The 21,132-nt window shown below is 40.6% G+C and overlaps 1 protein-coding gene across 1 annotated transcript in view; it reads left to right on the top strand.

Annotated features, from left to right (window-relative positions):
• The window catches only part of SNAPC3 (small nuclear RNA activating complex polypeptide 3), a 43,332-nt gene extending 22,403 nt beyond the window's left edge, over nucleotides 1-20,929 (top strand). Inside the window, exons 4-10 of the mRNA XM_034987961.1 lie at nucleotides 1,694-1,798; nucleotides 3,875-4,024; nucleotides 12,765-12,847; nucleotides 14,134-14,298; nucleotides 17,720-17,827; nucleotides 19,025-19,662; nucleotides 20,676-20,929. Coding sequence (XP_034843852.1) covers nucleotides 1,694-1,798; nucleotides 3,875-4,024; nucleotides 12,765-12,847; nucleotides 14,134-14,298; nucleotides 17,720-17,827; nucleotides 19,025-19,172 — 759 coding nt within the window. The 3' untranslated portion in view covers nucleotides 19,173-19,662; nucleotides 20,676-20,929. The remainder of the gene's footprint in view (nucleotides 1-1,693; nucleotides 1,799-3,874; nucleotides 4,025-12,764; nucleotides 12,848-14,133; nucleotides 14,299-17,719; nucleotides 17,828-19,024; nucleotides 19,663-20,675) is intronic.
• Nucleotides 20,930-21,132: the final 203 nt, after the last annotated feature.

Genomic DNA, 21,132 nt, shown 5'->3' with positions numbered 1-21,132 from the left:
TATAAATACTGTTTTATGCATTTGCTTTTGAGAAAAAAAGTTATAAACTAAAAGTATAATAGCTTTGGCTTTTATATTTGCCTATGTAGTTACCATTACCGGTGTTCTTTATTTCTTCTTATGGATTCAAGTTACTGTCTAGTGTCTTCTCACTTCATCCTGAAGAACTCTCTTTAGCGTTTCTTGTACAAAGCCTACCGGTAATGAACTCTCCCCCCTCTTTTTTTATCTGAAAATGCCTTAATTTCTTTTTCATTCCTGAAGGATAGTTTTGCCAGGCATAGAATTCTTGGTTAATGGTGTTTTTTTCTTTCATGACTTCAAATATGTTGTCCTACTCCCAGCTCACTGAATGCATTTAAAACAGTTGATTTAACAGCTTTGACAAGTAACTTCTGTATCTGGGCTTCCTCGAGGGTGGCTTTTGTCAGATTTTTTTTTTTTTCTTGTGAATGTGACATATTTTCTTGTTTCTTTGTGTGCTTTATGTTTTTATGGAGAACAACGAATCTGTACTGGACATTCTGAGTAAATTTTTTTACTTGTTGATTGTTGGAGCTGCGTGTACTCCTTATTGTGTATGGTTATGGATATTTCTGTTTTATTATCTCTGTGGACAGCCAAGAGTTCAAGATTTCCTTAAATGTCTGCCTCCACAAATTTAAAAAAAAGAAAAGGCCCTGTTTCTAAATTTCCCAGTAGCTGCTGCTGTGGGAAGCCACTGCTACCAGGAGACCAAAACCCAGGCAGGTGTCTGCAGCGGGTCATCAGGACATTACCAGAGCAACAAAACCCCCAGTTTTGGGAGAACAAGGTCGCCCTTGCTTGTCATGGCATCAGCCATCTATTCAGGAACATAGGCCCCTATTCCCACATCTGCAGTGGGGCTGAGGAATGGGGGGTGGCAGTTGGTTTGCACTCTGTGCTTACTAATGAAAGATTATCCTTTCATCAAACACTTTCCTAGTCGATGTAACTGACTGACCAGGTTCCAGAATTCCAAAACAGTTGGTTCCGATCTCTCTTTCCATCTTACTGGTTGCTTTGGTGGAGGGACTGATCCCTAGAGCTGCCGACTATGCCATTTTGTGTATTGTCACTTCCTCTTACTTTTACACCTGTACTTCTTAACTAGTCTGCTCTGGGGGCTTTTATTTTGTAGTTATTGTGCTCACATAATAGAAGTGTGAGGTATTACAGATGTGAGAATGTTGTAAAAAGCAAGACTGTGTTGGTTTTAGAGCCAAACTGATCTGCATCCAGACTTGCTGATTTACCTTAGGTAAATCTGAACCTCTGTGCATCTGTCAAATAGCTCTTGTAATAGTGTGAGAGGAGGTATGTACAAGTGTCATGAGCAGCTGTAAATGCCAGTGTTATACCAGCATTAGTTGATATTCCTGTTTTATCATCAGTTGCTAAGCATTTAGTGCCAACCATATTAGATACAGTATGTACACATTCCCAGCAATAGTTCTGTAAAATGAGTATTTTCTGTTTTGTTTTTGTTTTTTTTTTTTACAGAAGATGAAACTAAAGCTTAAGAGAGGTTTTAGCAATTTTCTTAAAGTAAAATTAGGAGTCAAAGCCAGGGCTGCCTGACTCTAGCCTTGCTTACAGCTGTTGTTCCACACTCCCTCTTTGCTGAGTCACACTGTGATTTTAAGGTCTCTTACTTGTTTTTCTCCTTCAGGAGTCACATGCCATAGGAAAAAAGCCTGAAAATCCAGCAGACATGATTGAAGAAGGGGAGCTTATCCTATCTGTGAATATCTTATACCCTATTATATTTCATAAGGTCAGTAGTAAAACCTTTTGAATTTCACAGATAATATGGGTGACTTTTGCCAAAGGGTTTAATAATTTGAATTACTCAAATTCAAAATTTGGTTCAAAATAAATGCAAACATACACTGTTTTATGTAACAGTTATAATACTGGAATTTATTTGTAATTGCTGCACTGGAAGCAACTGAAAGTATATGTAAATCCACAGTGATTGTAATTATGTGAATTCTTGGGTTTGTTTCTTAGGTGTTGTTTGTTTGTTTGTTTGTTTTTTACAGAATAGGTGACTGGTAAAGGAGTAGGGTACCCTTCGTTCACCGATTCAGAATACTTGGGAAGCTGTCAAAACTAACTAAAAACAGCTCTTCTTTGATGAAAATGCAGAAAGTTAACAGAGTTTTCAGAAATTTCTTAGAGGTCTCTGATAAAAAGAATTCTACCGTAGCCCCTAGTGTGTGTATTCTTGATTCCCCAAATAGATGTCACAAACTTTGATAAGGTTTAATTGAAATATTACTATACATGAATTGCACTTGTGAATAGTCAATAATGAAGCAGCTGGGATATAGTTAGTACTAATTACCTTGTTTGATTAAGATCTGAAATTACCAGTCAAACCAAACCAATAAAACGGAACCTCTGGGTCTATAACATGAGAGTAGTGTATAGATTGTTTGGAGGAAATTTTAAAACACACTGCTGCTGGGGCGTCTGGGTGGCTCAGTCAGTGTAGATCATCCAATTCTTGATCTCAGGTCTTGATCTCAGGGTTATGAGTTCAAGCCCTGGGTTGGACGTGGAGCCTACTTAAAATAATAATAATAAATAAAACACAGTGCTGCTAGATGAAGTTATATTCCAAAGGTTATTGGTAATTTCATTTTAGTAGCATCTTGATTATAAACTTTAGCTTATTTTGTTTTTTTAAAGATTTTATTTATTTGACAGAGAAAGAGAGAAAGAGGACAAGCAGGGGGAGCGGCAGGCAGAGTGAGAAGCAGGCTCCCCGCCAAGCAGGGAGCCTGATGTGGGGCTCGATCCCAGGACCCTGGGATCACAACCCGAGCCGAAGGCAGACACCTAATGACTGAGCCACCCAGGCACCCCATAAACTTTAGCTTAAACTAAGAAAGTTCTGTTGCCAAGTGTCTTAGTCCTTTGTGGCCGCTGTAACAAAATACCGCTGATCGAGTGGCTTATAACCAGCAGTTTGTCCCAGTTCTGGATGTTGGGAGTCCAAGCTTGGGGCTAGCACAGGCAGGTGAGGCCCTCTTCCAGGTCACAGGCCTCTCAGGTGTCCGAAGGAGCTAGGCTTTCTGTGGGATCTTTTATAAGAGCACTGACCCCGTTCATGAGGCTCAGCCTGCACCACCTCATCACCCCCCTCCCAGAGACCCAACCTCCGAACACTATCACTTGGGCGGTAGGATTGCAGTATCTGAATTTGGGGTGGACAAAGACATTCAGATCATAACACCAAGCGTCTCAGTTGCCTGTGGGATTCTAAGTTATGGAGGTGGCCGAGTGACTATACTAGGGGCCAGTGCCATTGAGAGATGTTAATTACTTACATTTCCTGAGAGGAGCAAGTCGACCACAGCCACAGGGCCACAGAGGAAAGCACCAGTGACAGTTGGGAACCAGAAGGAGTGAGGAGAAGCCAAAGGCCACAGCCTTTATTGAGGTTTCCATGGGCAGGGCGAATGGTTCGGGCTTGGCTAGGTTGAGTAATTCCAGCGGGTTGGGGGCCTAGGGACTGTCCCTAGTTGTCCACTACCTGACCTTACATTGATTTAGGACGAGCAAATACTGACTTGGTGTGTGAGAATGAGAACAAGGAAGTGACTTCAGAGACCAGGCTCTGGATCACGGGGGAGATGTAAACAGTTTTGGCCATTAATTTGGCCCTGTTATTAATGGATGCCAGATGGACAAATACAGAATCTAAGAAAACACAGAACACTAAGTTATGGGGATAACTTTAAATTCAGAAAACCAGTAACTTCATCTAAATCTGGTCAGGACAGGATGTACAGTTTAATTGCTTCGTCTCTAAGTGGACACTTATTTACCATTTGAATTTTAGCACAAAGAACACAAACCATACCAGACGATGCTGGTGTTGGGCAGTCAGAAGCTCACGGAACTGAGAGATTCAATTTGCTGTGTCAGTGACCTCCAGATTGGTGGGGAATTCAGCAACACTCCTGATCAAGCTCCTGAGCACATAAGCAAAGTAAGGTGTTGTGTTTTCTTTTTTTTCTTACCCCTCATAAAACAAGAAGAAATAATAATAGTAATAACAATAATAATAAGCTAAATAAGTAGTGATTACTCTAGCAGACTACTCTACTCTAGCAGACTCATAAATGTTGCAGTAAATCCTTTCTTCTTTTATGCCATTCCATCAAGTTTATCTCTTCCCTTCTTTTTATCATCAAGACATTTTCAGGGGCGCCTGGGTGGCTCAGTCGTTAAGCGTCTGCCTTTGGCTCAGCTCATGATCCCAGGGTTCTGGGATCCAGCCCCGCATTGGGCTCTTTGGTCAGCGGGGAGTCTGCTTCTCCTTCTCCCTCTATGCGCTCTCTCTCTCTCTCTCTCTCAAATAAATAAATAAGGGCGCCTGGGTGACTCAGTCATTAGGCGTCTGCCTTTGGCTCAGCTCATGATCCCAGCGTCCTGGGATTGAGTCCCACATCGGGCTCCCTGCTCTGCGGGAAGCCTGCTTCTCCCTCTCCCACTCCCCCTGCTTGTGTTCCTGCTCTCGCTATGTCTCTCTCTGTCAAAAAAATAAATAAAATCTTAAAAATAAATAAATAAATAAATAAATAAATAAATAAATAAATAAATAAATAAATAAAATCTTAAAAAAAAAAAGACATTTTCAAAGATGAGGCTGTGCTCAGTTTCGATTTTCTATCTCCCCTTCAGTTCTCAACCATTCTATTAGTATATACTCTTCCTTTTAAGGTCATAGTTACCACCTAATTGTCTAATCTCTTCTCCATGTTCATACAACTTGACCTCACTAGCATTTGAATTTGCTGTTCACTGTCTCCTCTTTCAAACTCTGAGTTTACATCTGTCCTAACTGCCCCCAGCAAAGGGTGGGCGTCCACCTGAGAGCCTCACTGCCCATAGAAGGTCCTGTCAGTTCAAGGCGCAGTACCAAGCAGGGACACAGAGAGCATCTGATGTTGGTCCTTGCTGCTGTTTCCCATGGAGTTGCTCTCAGAAGGACAGAGAAGTTTACATACCCATTGGATAAAGATAGAAAGGGGCAAAGTGGTAGACTGGCCGCCCACAAAGTTTTCCGAAGGGATTGCTTGCCCAGTAAAGTAGTAGGGTTTTGATCCCTCTGTATTTCATGGTAGGGCAAACTTGAGCTAATTCTGTTACTTGGTACACCTCTGGTAGAAGACCTCAGGTTTACTGGCCCACTTAAAAGGGGCGGCTTCTCCTATAGGTCAGGAAAGGATATTCGGGTCAACTAGAATGGAGAGGGTTTGGGTGAGAACCACCGCAGTCACTATTTTGCTGGTTCCTGTGCCACCAGCCACATAACTATTGCTAGCATATAGGCTTCAGGGCGCCTGGGTGGCTCAGTTGGTTAAGCGTCTGCCTTCGGCTCGGGTCATGATCCTGGAGTCCTGGGATCGAGCCCCACATCGGGCTCCCTGCTCCGCGGGAAGCCTGCTTTCCCTCTCCCACTCCCCCTGCTTGTGTTCCCTCTCTCTCTCTCTCTCTTCCTCTCAAATAAATAAAATAAATTAAAAAACCGTAGACTTCATTTTGGCGGTTCTTATGAATCCTCCCGGTCTTTCCTCCGTTTTCATGGTTTTAAGTGTACTCGAATCTTTGTTAGTGTCTCTCTCTCGCCGCGTTCTCTCCTGATTTCCGCATCATTGTTTTGACTGCCTCCTGGACATTTTCGTTTAGCCTCAGTGCTGCCTGGCATTTTATTCGAATTTCTATAGTCGATTCACTCTGCCCCTTTTCAGGGGAACTGTGTGATTCATTCTGAAACTGCCTACATCTCATGGCTTACCATCAGTGGAAAACCCTTGCTGTTTGTTTCATGGAAGAGATAAAGTTACCAGAAGAGAACTTTCCATCACCTCTCACCTCCATATAGCCATCTGCCCATGTACCCTGCCCTCCCACGCGGGACAGTGGCTGGACTAAAGCTGTTGCCACCTGAGGCCAGGCTGCCTGCCCATGGGATCCCATGTCCTCACCGTTTTGACAGTTTTTTTATTTAAGTTTTATTTATTTAAGTAATGTCTAACCCAACGTGGGGCTGTAACTTACAGCCCTGAGATCAAGAGTTCTGATGCTCTTCCAACTGAGCCAGCCAGGTGCCCCATCCTTGACAGTTTTTATTTTTTTATTTTACTTTTTTTAAAGGGTTTGTTTATTTATTTGACAGAGAGAGAGAGCACAAGCAGGGTGAGGGGGAGAGGGAGAAGCAAGCCCCCCACCAAGTAGGGAGCCCGATGTGGGGCTCGATCCCAGAGCCCTGGGATCATAACCTGAGCTGAAGGCAGACGCTTAACCAACTGAGCCACCCAGGCGCCCCGACAGTTTTTATTGGATGTCTAATAGCCATCTCAAACTTACTCCGTTCAAAAGCAGACTCTACGTCTCCACCTCATTTTATGCCCTCCCCAGTGTTCCTATCTCAGTAAATGCCTGTTCTGCATCTGGTTACTTGGGCTAAAAACCTGGGAGTCCTCCTTGTCTCCTTTTCCTCCCACATTGAAGGCATCAGCAAGAGCTTTGGCTCTACTTTGAAAATACATTTAGGCTTTGCCCCGCTCTTGCTTTCTGTGTCTCTAAGAAAAATAAAAAATAAATCTTTAAAAAAAAATTAAAAAATAGTCTTCAAAAATAAAAAGAAGTTGATCCTGTCCTTCTCCAGTTTAAAAATCTAAGTGGAGCTCTGTAGGCTGACATATAAGGCCTTTTGTAACGATGATTCCCAAGTTAACTTTCCATACTATCCACCCCCTACTTCTGCACCTTATGCTTCAGCCACAGATAATTTACGTTGCTCAAGCATAACACTTTTTCATGCCTCCGAATGTCTGAACATGGTAGGAAGCCCTTTCCCTCCCTCCATCCATCTGGTTCATATTCATATTTCCAAACCCAGCTTTAAACTCACTTATTACATAAAATTTTTCCTGACAGTCCTCTCTTTGCCACCCTGGCACCATTTCGTCTGGCTATTATAGTGCCTATAATAATCGGGTGGTGCTATTTGATAATGTCTCTCTGCCCCACAGGGCGGGCAGTGTTCTAGTCCTTTTGGTGATTGGCAAGGAGACCAGCATCCTATGACTCACATAGATTTCACTTAGTTTTCTAGTTATACCAAAAATGGTTTTAAGATAATTGGTTTCTTCAGGTTTGGCATCTTGCTGCTCTTGGAAATAAACATTAGATTAAAGAGAAACAAATGGAATTTCAAGGCTGTGTGCAGACCAGGAAATAAAAATTTATCTTCTTTTAAAGGAGAAGCAGGAGTCTTCTGCCATTGCTCTACCCTACCAAAAAAAAAAAAAGTGTAATTACAGAGTTTTTATAAATTCACTTTAATAAGCAAAATCTGAATTCACTCTGATGGCAATCATGTTTTCATGGCTCAAGGCAGTTGGAGTCAGATCTGGGAATGAGTCTTAGTGCCAGGAACCCTGGAGAGGATTTTTAACCGGGCGTGGCTAGTTCGTTGTGTTTGTACATCAGTGCTGATGCGTTCAGCAGCTTTCTAAGCCGGGGGTTGGATGACCCATTGTCCTATTTTAAATACTTAACACACGTGCAGTTGTATTGTTTCTGCCTCTTCCGTCTCTTTATTAAAATAGTATCCTCGGGCGCCTGGGTGGCTCAGTTGGTTGAGCGACTGCCATCGGCTCAGGTCATGATCCTGGAGTCCCGGGATCGAGTCCCGCGTCGGGCTCCCTGCTCAGCGGGGAGTCTGCTTCTCCCTCTGACCCACCCCCGTCTCATGTGCTCGCTCTCTCTCTCTCTCTCTCTCTCATTCTCTCTCTCAAATAAATAAATAAAATCTTAAAAAAAAAAAAAAGCAAAAAAAAATTTAAAAAAATAGTATCCTCTGGGGGCACCTGGGTGGCTTAGTTGGTTAATTAAGCGTCTGCCTTCGGCTCAGGTCATGATCGCAGGGTCCTGGGATCGAGCCCAGCATTGGGCTCCCTGCTTGGTGGGGGGCCTGCTTCTCTCTCTGCCTGCTGCTCCCCCTGCTTGTGCTCTCTCTCTCTGACAAATAAATAGAATCTTAAAAAAAATAATATCCTTGGATATTGAGCACTTACCATGTGCTAGACAGAAGTACTCTTTGGACAGAATTATCGCCGTTTAAAGATACGAAGAAGTTGGGTTAGAGCGCTGTCATGCGTTGCCCATGTTTGGTAAGCAGAGTGGAGGCTGCATTCAGATCGTTGTCAACTTGCCTTCCAAGCCCCACATTCTTGTTTGCCGTGTTGGCATGATGCTGGGCGTGAGGGTCTTTCCCTGCCTTTGTTTCCTTGCCGAATAGGCAGCGAGTGAAAACTCAGCTGTGCTGAGAGTCGCAGCAGCTTCTAAACACATGGCCTCTGGAATCTCTGCTAACATTTGTCTGACCTAATGGAAAGATTTTTATTTCACTGATGGGCATTTGTATTTTATGGTTTGGTTTTCTTTTTAATTTTTGCTTTGGAATTTTTTTTTCCCTGTTTATCTGAGTCCTCGTCTTTCTTGATGAGTCTGGTCCCTTGGAAAATTCTGACCATACACACAAGAAATAGTATGAGTCCTTATGTACCCATTACCCACCTTCACCAATTCTCAGCATTTTGCCAAATTATTATTATTATTTTTTTAAGATTTTATTTATTTATTTGACAGCGAGAGAGGGAACACAAGCAGGCAGAATGGGAGGAGGAGAAGCAGGCTTCCCGCTGAGCAGGGAGCCCGATGTGGGGCTTGATCCCAGGACCCTGAGATCATGACCTGAGCCGAAGGCAGACACTTAACCAACTGAGCCACCCAGGTGCCCCTTGCCAAATTATTTTATCTGTTCACCTCATGCCATTGTCAAACTTAACAAAATTGAGAATTGGTCTGTAAGTTAATAATGCTTTTTTGGACAGATACTTGGCATGTATTCCACTGGTAATCCTGGGAAAAAAATCAGTGAGTTATGGTTCTTGTAGCTGAGGAAAGGAGAATCTTTATTTCAACCAATAAGCAAGACTTTTTAATATTAACTTAGATGATTTTAGTATGTGAGAAGACTGGGAGCATTGAGCCAGTATATTTCAATCTATTTTAAAGATTTTATTTATTTGACAGAGAGAGACACAGCGAGAGAGGGAACACAAGTAGGGGGAGTGGGAGAGGGAGAAGCAGGCTTCCTGCGGAGCAGGGAGCCCGATGCGGGGCTCAATCCCAGGACGCTGGGATCATGACCTGAGCCGAAGGCAGACGCTTAACAACTGAGCCACCCAGGCGCCCCTATTTCAATCTATTTTAAAAGCTTATATCTAAAATGTAATATGTTTTGCTAACATTTGTTTTATGGACTATTGTTGTTAAAGAGTGGAGTGCATTTTTTTTTTAAAGATTTTATTTATTTATTTATTTGAGAGAGAGAATGAGGAAGAGAGCACATGAGAGGGGAGAGGGTCAGAGGGAGAAGCAGACTCCCTGCCGAGCAGGGAGCCCGATGCGGGACTCGATCCAGGGACTCCAGGATCATGACCTGAGCCGAAGGCAGTCGCTTAACCAACTGAGCCACCCAGGCGCCCGGAGTGCATTTTTTTTTTTTAAATATATGTATAAGATCAGGCCAGTATTTTCTACTCAAGTGTTGTTTTTTTGTTTTGTTTTGTTTTTTTAATGACCCCTCACATTTTAATATGTGGTCTACTTTTAACATTACTCAGATTCGTTTTTTTTTTTTCTTTTTTGTCAATAATCTCTTAAGGGTCTTGCTTAGAGGAACTTAAAAAAATACTTGGCACATATTGCTGTTACTTATTATAAATAAAGCCCTGGTGTAAGACAAAGAGCTTCTTCAGCATCTCTCCCATTACCATTTTCTCACAGCAGATCCTAGGAATACTTCTGAAAAAATTTTTTTTAAGATTTTATTTATTTATTTAAGAGAGAGAGAGAAAGGGCAGAAGCTGTGGGGAGGGGTGGAGGGAGAGGGAGAAGCAGACTCCCCCGCTGAGCAGGGAGCCCAATGCGGGACTCCATCCCGGGACCCTGGGATCACGACCCAAGCCAAAGGCAGACGCTCAACCAACTGAGCCACCCAGGCGCCCTATTTCTGAAATTCTAATATAGCTGATTTGAATGTTAACAAGAGAACAAACTACTGATGCCTAAAATTATATATAAATGACTTTGTTCACATGATCCTGTTAGTTCTCGATAGTTACTTTGTTTATAAAGTGGAAATAGTACCAGTAGACTCTGGGGCTACATTAGGTACATAACAGAAGTAACTTCTTACACTAGGTTTTCCATTTTGGTTGACAATCCTCCCCTCCCCAGAGTTGGTCAGCTAAAATAGCTGACAAAATAGGGAAACTAGTAGTGAGGATCTCTGGTTGCCACTGAAAATCAAAATTACCTGGTTTTGAGATTGCTCACATCTTCTGTTCTATTTGTATACTGACACAAGGAAAAGTTACTAATGGATGACTTCGGATTTAGATGCAAAACAGTACCCCTTCTAAATAATTATGCCAACCAAAAGCATTAAGTTGCCTAAATCACCTCAAGTTCTGTAGAAGCATTTTTTTTTTTTAAAGATTTTATTTATTTATTTGACACAGAGACAGATAGCGAGAGCAGAAACACAAGCAGGGGGAGTGGGAGAGGGAGAAGCAGGCTTCCCGCCGAGCAGGGAGCCAGATGTGGGACTTGATCCCAGGACCCTGGGATACTGACCCGAGCCGAAGGCAGACGCTTAACGACTGAGCCACCCAGGCGCCCTGTAGAAGAATTTTGTTTTTATTTCCAAAATAAGGTAGTATCCTTTCAGAACCTTTATTTTAGATCCTAGCTTACCTCTTTGAGTGTCCAGAAGTATAGTGGCAGTTTTTGTGTTAATAGCAGCTAGATATGGCATTCTGGTACATGTTATCCTTTTGTCTCTACAGGTACCTGGGAAGGAGGTAATGGCTTTATTCCTATGTTACATGAAGAAACAGGGTCAGGGAAATTGAGGGACGGCCCAACGAGAAACAGCACAGCTAGTCTCATAAGGGTGTCTGATGCCATTGCCCGATAATAAGTAAATGAGGGAATGAAGAAAGAAAAATAGAAGCTTCGAAGGAGATACATTTGGTTATTTTAGAGTAAGATTTTTTTAATACCTGAAACTTACAGATGTTTCATAGTTCATACGGTGCTTTGGGGTTTTACAGTCCTGTAAGATAGTGTGACAGATACACCCGTGAGGAATCCAAAGTCTGAGGAATACTTATATATAGATTAAGGAAAAGAACACAGGTCTTCTGACTCTCCCCCAGGGCTCTGATTGTGAGGGTATTGTGAAGAGCAAGTCTAACAGAGTGCTTCTCAGCACTGCTTGCCCATTTGAATCTCCTGGGGAGCTTGGGGAAACATTAGTGCCTGGGCCACATCCTGAGAGATTCTCATTCAGTGGCTCTGAGGTGAGACATTGGTCTTTTGGTGTTTCTAGGATTCTGTTATGCAGTGAGGATCAAGAGACACGCCTCTGGAAAGTCTGGTAGCCTGAAAGTTAAGAAACCTGACGATGGTTCAGACCAGTTGTGTGACTACTCTGGTCCTCTGGGGCAAGACTGCTTGAGTAAGGGGACGCCTTGGTGGCTCAGTCGTTAAGTGTCTGTCTTCGGCTGAGGTCATGATCCCGAAGTCCTGGGATTGAGTCCCACATCGGGCTCCCTGCTCAGCGGGGAGCCTGCTTCTCCCTCTGCCCTTCACCCTGCTCATGCTCTCTCTCTCAAATAAATAAAATCTTAAAAAAAAAAAAAAGGACTGCTTGAGTAAGAATAGATACTCAAATTCTGCCTAAGAATTATTGAAAATTTGAAGGGAGAATTTTTATAAAAGTACACTGAGGGCACCTGGATGGCGCAGTTGGTTGAGTATCCTAATCTTGGTTTCAGATAGTGATCTCAGGGCCGTGGGATCGAGCCCAGCATTGGTCTCCACGCTCAGTGTGGAGCCTGTTGGAGAGTCTCTCTCCTTCTGCCCCTCCCGCTTGTGCTCTCTCTCAAATAAATAATCTTAAAAAAAAAAAAGTACACTGAGGGGTACCTGGGTAGCTCACTTGGTTAGGTGTCTGCCTTCGGCTCAAGTCATGATCCCAGGGTCCTGGGATCAAGCCCCACATCGGGCTCCCTGCTCAGGAGGGACTTCTGCTTCTCCCTCTCCCTGCTCATGCTCTCTCTTGCTATCTCTGTTTCTCAAATAAATAATCTTTTTTTAAAAGTATGCTGAAAATACTAAAAAATAACAGAAAAACATAACTCTGTAATCACCTATCGCTGGGGAACTATCAAAGATGTGACTTTTGGTTTTTACTTCTAGTATCCAAAATAACTCACTGCTGTGTATTCATATAATAAAATAATATTGTTTATTTCATTTCTAATTAGGTTCCTTTCACAAGTCTCAGAATACACGAATTTAAATCAGACCTAGTGATTAAAACAGCAATAGGATAACATTGAAAATGGCAGCAAGGATCAGATGTTTACACTTTCATCCCTGGTAAATAGCATAAAACTTGTCACATAGGAGGTTCTCATTAAATAGTAAACAAATTAATGAGCTGAGCATATTTTGTGAGGTTCCATAAAGTTACTGTAAAGCATATTAGTGTGGTTTTATGACCTATAGATTTTGAATTGGTAGCACTTTCCTAATTATTAATAGAAGACTCTCTTTCAATGCCATCTATTTCCTTATAGGACCTGTACAAATCAGCCTTCTTTTATTTTGAAGGGACATTTTACAATGATAAAAGATACCCCGAGTGCAGAGATTTGAGCAGGTACAGTTTTCAAAAATCTTCTCAGTTTTTCCTGTTTCTAGTTCTTGAAATAGTGAGATCCCCACAAATCCTATTACTGGTCTGTTAAGGGTCTTTGCTAAGGAATTATTTTGTTTGTTTTGGGGTCAGAAATATCAGTTTTTAAAGTATATTCAGTTATTTCATCTGGTTGGCCTAGGTATTATTAAGTTAATCAAAATTTTTACTTCAGAAAGAAAATTTTCCTATCAAAGATCTACAGACTATTTCAAAATCTTTGTGTTATCTACTGTCTTAGAAATTCCAGCAAATCTTGGGGCACTTGGCTGGCTCAGTCCGTAGCAACTCTTGATCTCGGGGGTCGTGAGCTTGAGCCCCATGTTGGGTGTGGAGCCTACTTTAAAAAAAAAAAAAATTCTAGCAGATCTTGTATTGAGCCATAGATACATCTAAGAAACTTTAAATCCCACTTAAACACGTTATTAGTCTCTTTCATATTTAGGTGATAGCAGTAAATTAATCTTACTGTTTTTTTCTGCTTGTCCAGTATATACTGTTGTTTGCCCTAGATGAGTATGTTAAATATATGGTTAAGTATATAACATGAAAAATCTATAGCTCATAGTCATGTTAATTAGCCCATACTTTTACTATCAGTGTCTTAGCAACTCGAATATATATGTATATCGTTTCTGGGTGTTTATATACATTCTCTTTCATTTTAGCCATTTGTATCTGTATTCTAATGTAGCAGTTCTCAAACTTGCTGCTTTCCGCATTCCTTTATACTATAATTGAGGAGTCTAAAGGACTTTATGATTATGTGGGCTTTAGCTATCAGTATTTACCATATTAGAAGTTGAAACTAAGAAATATTTTAAATATTAACTAATTTAATCCTATTACATGTTAACATTAATAATTTGGGGGAAAAAAATAACTCTTCCAGAACAGAATGAGGCGAATGTCATTGTTCTACATTTTCCATTCAGTCTGAAGTGATAAAACACATCATGTAGCCTTTGGAATACTGGTCATTTATGAGAGAATAGGAGTTTAAAAGGGCAAATGACATTTAATCACAAAGATCACCTTGACTTCCAGAACCACACTTTATCCATTAGAGAATAATGGATAAAGACACATTCAGAGTTCTTAGTTTCTACCTGTGTCAGCCACTAAGATTGTCTCCTCAAGGTGGCAACTGTCCAGTTACATTGAGTGATACTTGCAGTCACAAACCGTTTTCTGTCATTTTTAGGTTTTTGTGGCATAACGAACTGCCCTTGTCTTTTCCCCCCCTTCAGAACTATCATTGAATGGTCAGAGTCCCATGACAGAGGCTATGGAAAATTTCAGACCGCTAAAATGGAAGATTTCACCTTCAACGACCTGTATATTAAACTGGGTTTTCCTTACTTATATTGTCACCAGGGAGACTGTGAGCACGTTGTTGTCATTACTGACATAAGGTAAGTGGCAGCACTCAGAACATGGTATTTGTTCTGTTTTCCTTTTCTTTATTTCACAGTATAAAAGCACAGGCAGTTTGGTTTTGTTTTCAATTAGAGGAATAAAAGTATTCCTCTTGGAATGCCTGCAGCTTGGCTTGGGAGCGGCAAAATCATGTTTGCTCTCCATGGACTGACCAACTCGCCATCCGTTTATATTCTGTCTTTATTTGGGGGAGTATCTATGATAGAAATACTTTATTAGAGGGTTAAAAATCTGTAAATGTCTCCATTTGTAGATCAGGCAGGCAGTAGCCATCCGCTTTGGAGATCACTTTGTATAACCTATCATGCCTTTGCTTAGCCAGTTTGCAACTATGTATCTAGGTTTCTTGTCTCTGCCAGAATTTTAAGGAGATCAAAGGGAACTGGGGGAAGAGAAGGGTCATTCTAGTATTTGACAAATGTGAAGTCTTAATGCTTTCATCAAGTATAAAGTGAGAAGGACTAGTTTAAATGAGATTTTGTCATAATTTTGTATAGCTTGGGTGTCTTTCTCGTAAGGCTCTTCCTTATTTAGGAAATCTCAATTTGTGAAGGATCAATATATAGGAATAAGCCCTATTCCATCCCTGCTTTAATTCCAAGAGACCATTTTTATGTGTTTTTTTTTTTTTTTTTATGGAGTAGTGATACACCCAGGCTTTTTATTATACCAGTAGTAGGAACTGATGCCTTCGGAAAGTCCCTGCCTCCACTTTTCTTGGATCTTAGTGACCAGTCTCCAAAATTCTGCCTGGCATGCACTTATTCTCAGGAGGTTTCCCGAGGAAGGACTTCACACTTTCTGCTTAGGAAACCTTGAAATAGAAAAACAGGAATGCAGGGGCGCCTGGGTGGCTCAGTCAGTTAAGCGTCTGCCTTTGGCTCAGGTCATGATCCCAGGGTCCTGGGATGGAGCCCTGAGTCGGGTTCCTTGCTTAACAGGGAGTCTGCTTCTCCCTCTGCCAACTGCTGTCCCTGCTTGTGCTCTCTTTCTCTGACAAATAAGTAAAATCTTAAAAAGAAAAGAAAAAAAACCATGACTGCAAAGCAGAAGAGAGAATGCTGATAAAGGGAAATCCCAGCATGATGGCCATCTAAGGCGATTTGTCTCGAGACGGGAGCACAGCAGAGAACTCAGGAAGATGTCTAGAACTGCTGCCAGGCGTCCCGCTGGTGCATAAACACTCGGAGAGCATGCTTCTCATTCTGTCGGGAAGTACAGAACTAAATTAGCAACAGGTACACGCTGCAACCTAAGCAGATGCGAACCTGAGAGAAGTCGTTAGCTGGCAGCCTCTGGCTCGTAGCTAGAAAACCGTGTGTTACACAGTAAAAGGAATCTGCAGTCAGTTGTGGAGTTCAGGTGTAAGTAGTAATACTAATTTGGCATCATGTAAACATTAAATATTTAATCAAAGTTATTTTGGTTCTGTAGACAGATGTTGAGGAGGTAAATTTATTTTATTTATTTATTTATTTATTTATTTAAAGATTTTATTTATTTATTTGAGAGAGAGAGAGCACATGAGAAGGGGGAGGTTCAGAGGGAGAAGCAGACTCCCTGCTGAGCAGGGAGCCCGATTTGGGACTCGATCCCGGGACTCCAGGATCATGACCTGAGCCGAAGGCAGTCGCTTAACCAACTGAGCCACCCAGGCGCCCCTTGAGGAGGTAAATTTAAAAGAAACAGTTAAGTACGCGAAACAGTGGCCCTTAGGGAAGATTTGCTGAAGCAAAGGGCCAGGGGGTCAGGAGAGCTCATAAACCTGTTTTGTAGGACTTAAAATTAGATATATTTCTTTGATAATTTTATATAAGCTATTCTGCCTGCTCTTTCCCTGAGGGGAACGTGCCTGAGAATTAGCATAAGATGGAAGACAAACCACTTTCCTCTGATTTTAGTTTAACATTTCTTACCATACTGCAGTGTCAGTCCTTAAACTCAAGGCAACGTGGGAAAATGACGCTTATTAAACATTTGCAGCGTGGGATGTTCCTAAGGAATTTTTAGTTTTAGCTTTTTAAAAAGATTTTTTAGTTTCAGTTTTTAAAAGATTTTATTTTTAAGCAGTCCCTACACCCAGTGTGGGGCTTGAACCCACAACCCCCAAGACCAAGAGTCACATGCTCTACTGCCTGAATCAGGCGGGCGCCCTTTAAAGAATTTTTAAATGTAATTTGGACTACAAGTCATTTTTTACAAAAGATTTTACTTATTTGAGAGAGAGCGGGCACATGAGCAGGGGGGAGGGGCAGAGGCAGAGGGAGAAGCAGGCTCCCTGCTCAGCAGGGCTTGATCCCAGGACCCTGGGATCACGACCTGAGCCGAAGGCAGACGCTGAATCCACTGAGCCACCCAGGCACCCTTAGACTACAAGTCATTTTTATCTTCTAGGTGGACTTAATCATTCAGTGCCATTCCATAGTCTGATAGTTGGTAAGTTGGGGTGCCTGGGTGGCTCAGTCGTTAAGCGTCTGCCTTCAGCTCAGGTCGGGATTCCAGGGTCCTGGGATCAAGCCCCGCATCGGGCTCCCTGCTCCGCGGGAAGCCTGCTTCTCCCTCTCCCACTCCCCCTGCTTGTGTTCCTGCTCTCACTATCTCTCTGTCAAATAAATAAATAAAATCTTTAAAAAAAACTAGTAATAGTTGGTAAGCTTACAAGTTTTATTAATCATTTTCTGATAACGAAGTTATTGCTACCCTTTCTTACTAAAGGACAAAAAGTAAGAATCAAATTTTAAAATGGTCATGGACCTTTAGAACACTCTGGTGTAGTCCCTTCATTTTTTGGATGAAGAATCTAAGGTCCAGCATGGTTAAGGAATTTACTCACACCCAGTCAGCTGATCAGTCGCATAGTAGAGACTGACTTCCATTTACAATTTACGAATTCTGACACCTAAAACTGGAGTCCTCTATCAGTTCACATTATACCAGGAGTACGATTTAGATTTTAATAAAGAGGATGGTAAACAAGAGCCACATGACACATAACCAAATAGATAAAATAGTTGCTCAAACTATGTTTCATAAGAAGGTATTAAGTGTTGAGTAAAGCAAGGACTCTCTGATGGAATACATTCAAGATCTGCTGTATGCAGATCTCCCTCTTAGAGAGTCACAGAACACATTACCATAAAATGCTTTGGGAAGTTTCATAGGAAAGAAAACATTGTTTAATCCCAAATGATCTTTAGGAGAGTGTTTTTGTAGAACACAGGTCAGACCTAGTGGAACAAGTGATTTTATACCTAAGTCTTTCATAAGAAAAAAATTGAAAAATATACCTACTATGTTCTTAATGTTGAGGTACAGATATATTTCTTTACAGACCACAATTTGCATTTTTTAACAATTTGCATTTTAATATCTTCGTTTACGTCTCATGTACAAAAGGCTTGCACATTGTGATGACTGCTTGGATAGGACACTTTATCCCCTTCTTATCAAGAAGCATTGGCTGTGGACCAGAAAATGTTTTGTTTGTAAAATGTACACAGCCAGGTAAGTGATACGTATTTCTTTCTTCAAGAATTACTGGTTTTCAATAGTGAAATACTTTCGATTTTTGGTATTTCAGTGTTTCCTATTTTGATTTGAATCTGAGAACTTAAACTTTGGGGGTATAAATAATAGAAATGGTTTTATCTAGTAGTTAAGTGCTGCAAAGTAGGTTACATTTAAACAGTAAGGAAATGAATTCTATATAGTGGAAGTCCAGAACTGGGTCAGACTTTGGATGAGTCAATAAATACTTAGTGTCATCAGGGAGCCATGTCATCTTTTTCTCTGCAGCTTTACAAAATCAGCTTCATCCACGGCTCCTCCATGTAAAAATAACACAGCATTCAATATATGTATAATGAGGTCAAAATATGGTTCCATAAAATTTTTTACTTTATGTGATACTTCACACAGTTTAACTGTGGATCAGAGTCAAAAAATTCAAAGGAAAAGAGAATAATTGTTTATCAGATTTTGAGGGGGGGCGTTCTCCCCGCCCCCCCCAATAGGCTTTTCTAAATGGTAAGTAGGAAAACATGATAAATCAGTTATCAAACTGGAAACCAGGGAATGTTAAAATAGACCATGAGATGCAGATTCAAATAGACTGAAAACCAGTCTTTGATCTTCCCGAAACCAGTAACATCTCAGGCCAAAAAACAAAAGTATCAGTTGATTGTTGCCCATATTCCCATTTGTATACGCTCTATAACATTTTATCCTGAATTCTAGATAAAACACCTGGAGTTTTCAAATTAGCCAGGACTAATTTACCAGTTAAAAAGATAAGTTACACAAAAGTTCATCAGGTCTGTAGCATCTAATAATATTATGGTTTTTCAAGATGGCCTATTACATTTTAACAGTTACTTAGAGGATAGGTAAGTCATATCAAAAGTGCAGAATGCTTTCACGTATGGATTTACATTTTTCTCTACTTACCTTTAAGAAGTCTTTCAGAGAAACAGCATTCTGCAGGGTTTCTGTTAGTTGCCCTTTTGCCCTGCAGAGTATTGGTAGTGATATGTCTGTATCTATCTATATACACACACAAAATTCTATAAAGGATTATGGTATATTAAGATAGGATGGTAAGACAATAGTGGGAATGTTATGTTTACACATTACTACAGGTCATAACACATTAAAGCTTGAGAAAGTTGATTGTAATGATGTACATCTTTTTTTTAATTACAGATGGGTGACAAACAATGACAGTTTTGCACCAGAGGACCCATGTTTCTTTTGTGATGTTTGCTTTCGGATGCTCCACTATGATTCAGAAGGCAACAAACTAGGAGAATTCCTTGCTTATCCTTATGTTGATCCTGGAACCTTTAACTAATAATAACAAAAAATGTACTTTGTGAAGTAACTGTCCTCTTGGATGGTTACTTTATTTCCAGAACATGCCACTGAGGAACAGGATCCACCTGAAATAATCAGCTAGTTACCCACACCCCTGCAAAAGTTCACATCACAGGTTTTCTTTTTTTTTTAAATCACAGGTTTTCTTATAAAGTAACTTGTGTTTAGAAATCTTTTAGTATTTATTTCAAAATAGGGTTTTTATTTAGTGTATTTGCCCATTTTTAAGTGTGTTTATCATACTAAGTTGTAGGAGTACTTTATATTTTTTTGAATACAAATCCTGTCAGATTCAAGTATTCTGGTTTTTAGCCAGTCTGTGGCTTGTCTAATCATTCTGTGTCCAGAGTACTTTTTGCTAATCTATAGTTAGAAAAATTCAGTTAATCATACATCAAGTGGTGGAAGTATTTTGAAAATTCCTTGAAGAATGTGAGAGCTATACCTTGTACCATGAGGCTTCCAAGGTAAAGATCCTTATTTAAATATCTGTGATAAAAATGAGGGAGAAGAATAAAAGTAGATTTAACAAATACAGTATTAAGAATAGCTATTCTGTAATCTGATCCCACGGTGGGCTCTTTTGTAATACTAGGTTTTGGGGTTTTTTTTTAAGATTTTATTTATTTATTTGACAGAGAGACATAGTGAGAGCAGGAACACAAGCAGGGGGAGTGGGAGAGGGAGAAGCAGGCTTCCCGCAGAGCAGGGAGCCCGACGTGGGGCTCGATCCCAGGACCCTGGGATCATGACCTGAGCCGAAGGCAGACGCTTAACGACTGAGCCACCCAGGTGCCCCTAGGTTTTGTTTTTGGTAGAAACTAGCAAGCATACTAATCATTTTAATGAGACTCACTGCATGAATAATGAATTGTAAAAAGATCTTCAGTATATACTCATACCTTCACAAAAGTAATGTTTAAATTGAAGCTTCATTTCTTGATGAGAACTTTTTCAGTTTAATATTATGATTAAGAAAATAGATTTGGGGCACTTGGCTGGCTCAGTTGGTAGAGGATGCAACTATTGATCTCAGGGTTTTAAGTTTGAGTCCCACACTGGGTGTAGAGATTACTTAAAAATAAAATCTTGAAAAAATAAATAACAGATTTTATGTAATATGACCACTGGGACATGGGAAGTCAAGATCGTGTGGATTGCTAGCTCTGGTTCACTCATTCTTGCACAATAATACCCAGTATTCTATATGCAAAAACAAGAGTTTTTCTGGCCCAACTCTTCCATTCCTCCAGCTCCCTCACCCTGACAACCCTTAGTTTATTCACTTCTCATTCTGGGCAAAAGGACACCTTAGATGAATTCCAAGGTCTAGATCATCACAGAAAATTACAGCTATCTATATTGAAATGTTTTACCAAAATCTTTTTTGGTGGAAAATTTAGTTTTAAGACTTTAAGAATGCTGTAAAATAGTTCCTTTTAAATGTGTCATTATTTAAATTCCACTTTCTCTCTCCTAGGTTATTTATTTAAATTCAACTGAGTTCCACATTCCCTGGATGGCTAAGAACAGAGATTTACCATACAAATCAAAAACTGATGAAGCCTTTAAGCCTGTATGTTTAAAAGATTGGCAGTGAAATGTTTTATGGACTTAGATGACATATCCAGTTAAGTTGATTGGTGTGCTGAGGACAAGCACCTGTTTCTGGTATGTGTAGTGATGGTCTCATTCACTGATTCAATAAATACACCAGAGGATCAGTAAAAAGAAGAGGTGTCTCCCCTGGCTGGCTTATGTTACTGTCTAAATTTCTACTTTCATGTTTCCAATGATGCTAAATTGAACAGATTAAAAATTCTGCTAGAAAACCACGTTTACCCAATTCCTGTAAGTTCTACAGGTAAAAATGTATTTCTGCTTTTTAAAAGATTTTTTTTTTTTTAGAGAGCGAGAGAGCGAGTGAGCGTGTGGGG

The sequence above is a fragment of the Mirounga leonina genome, unplaced genomic scaffold, assembly GCF_011800145.1.
Source record: "Mirounga leonina isolate KUSES-001 unplaced genomic scaffold, KU_Mleo_1.0 Mir_447, whole genome shotgun sequence".
Taxonomy (NCBI): domain Eukaryota; kingdom Metazoa; phylum Chordata; class Mammalia; order Carnivora; family Phocidae; genus Mirounga; species Mirounga leonina.
The sequence above is the reverse complement of the archived record's forward strand: the minus strand, read 5'-3'. Positions and strand labels throughout refer to the sequence as shown.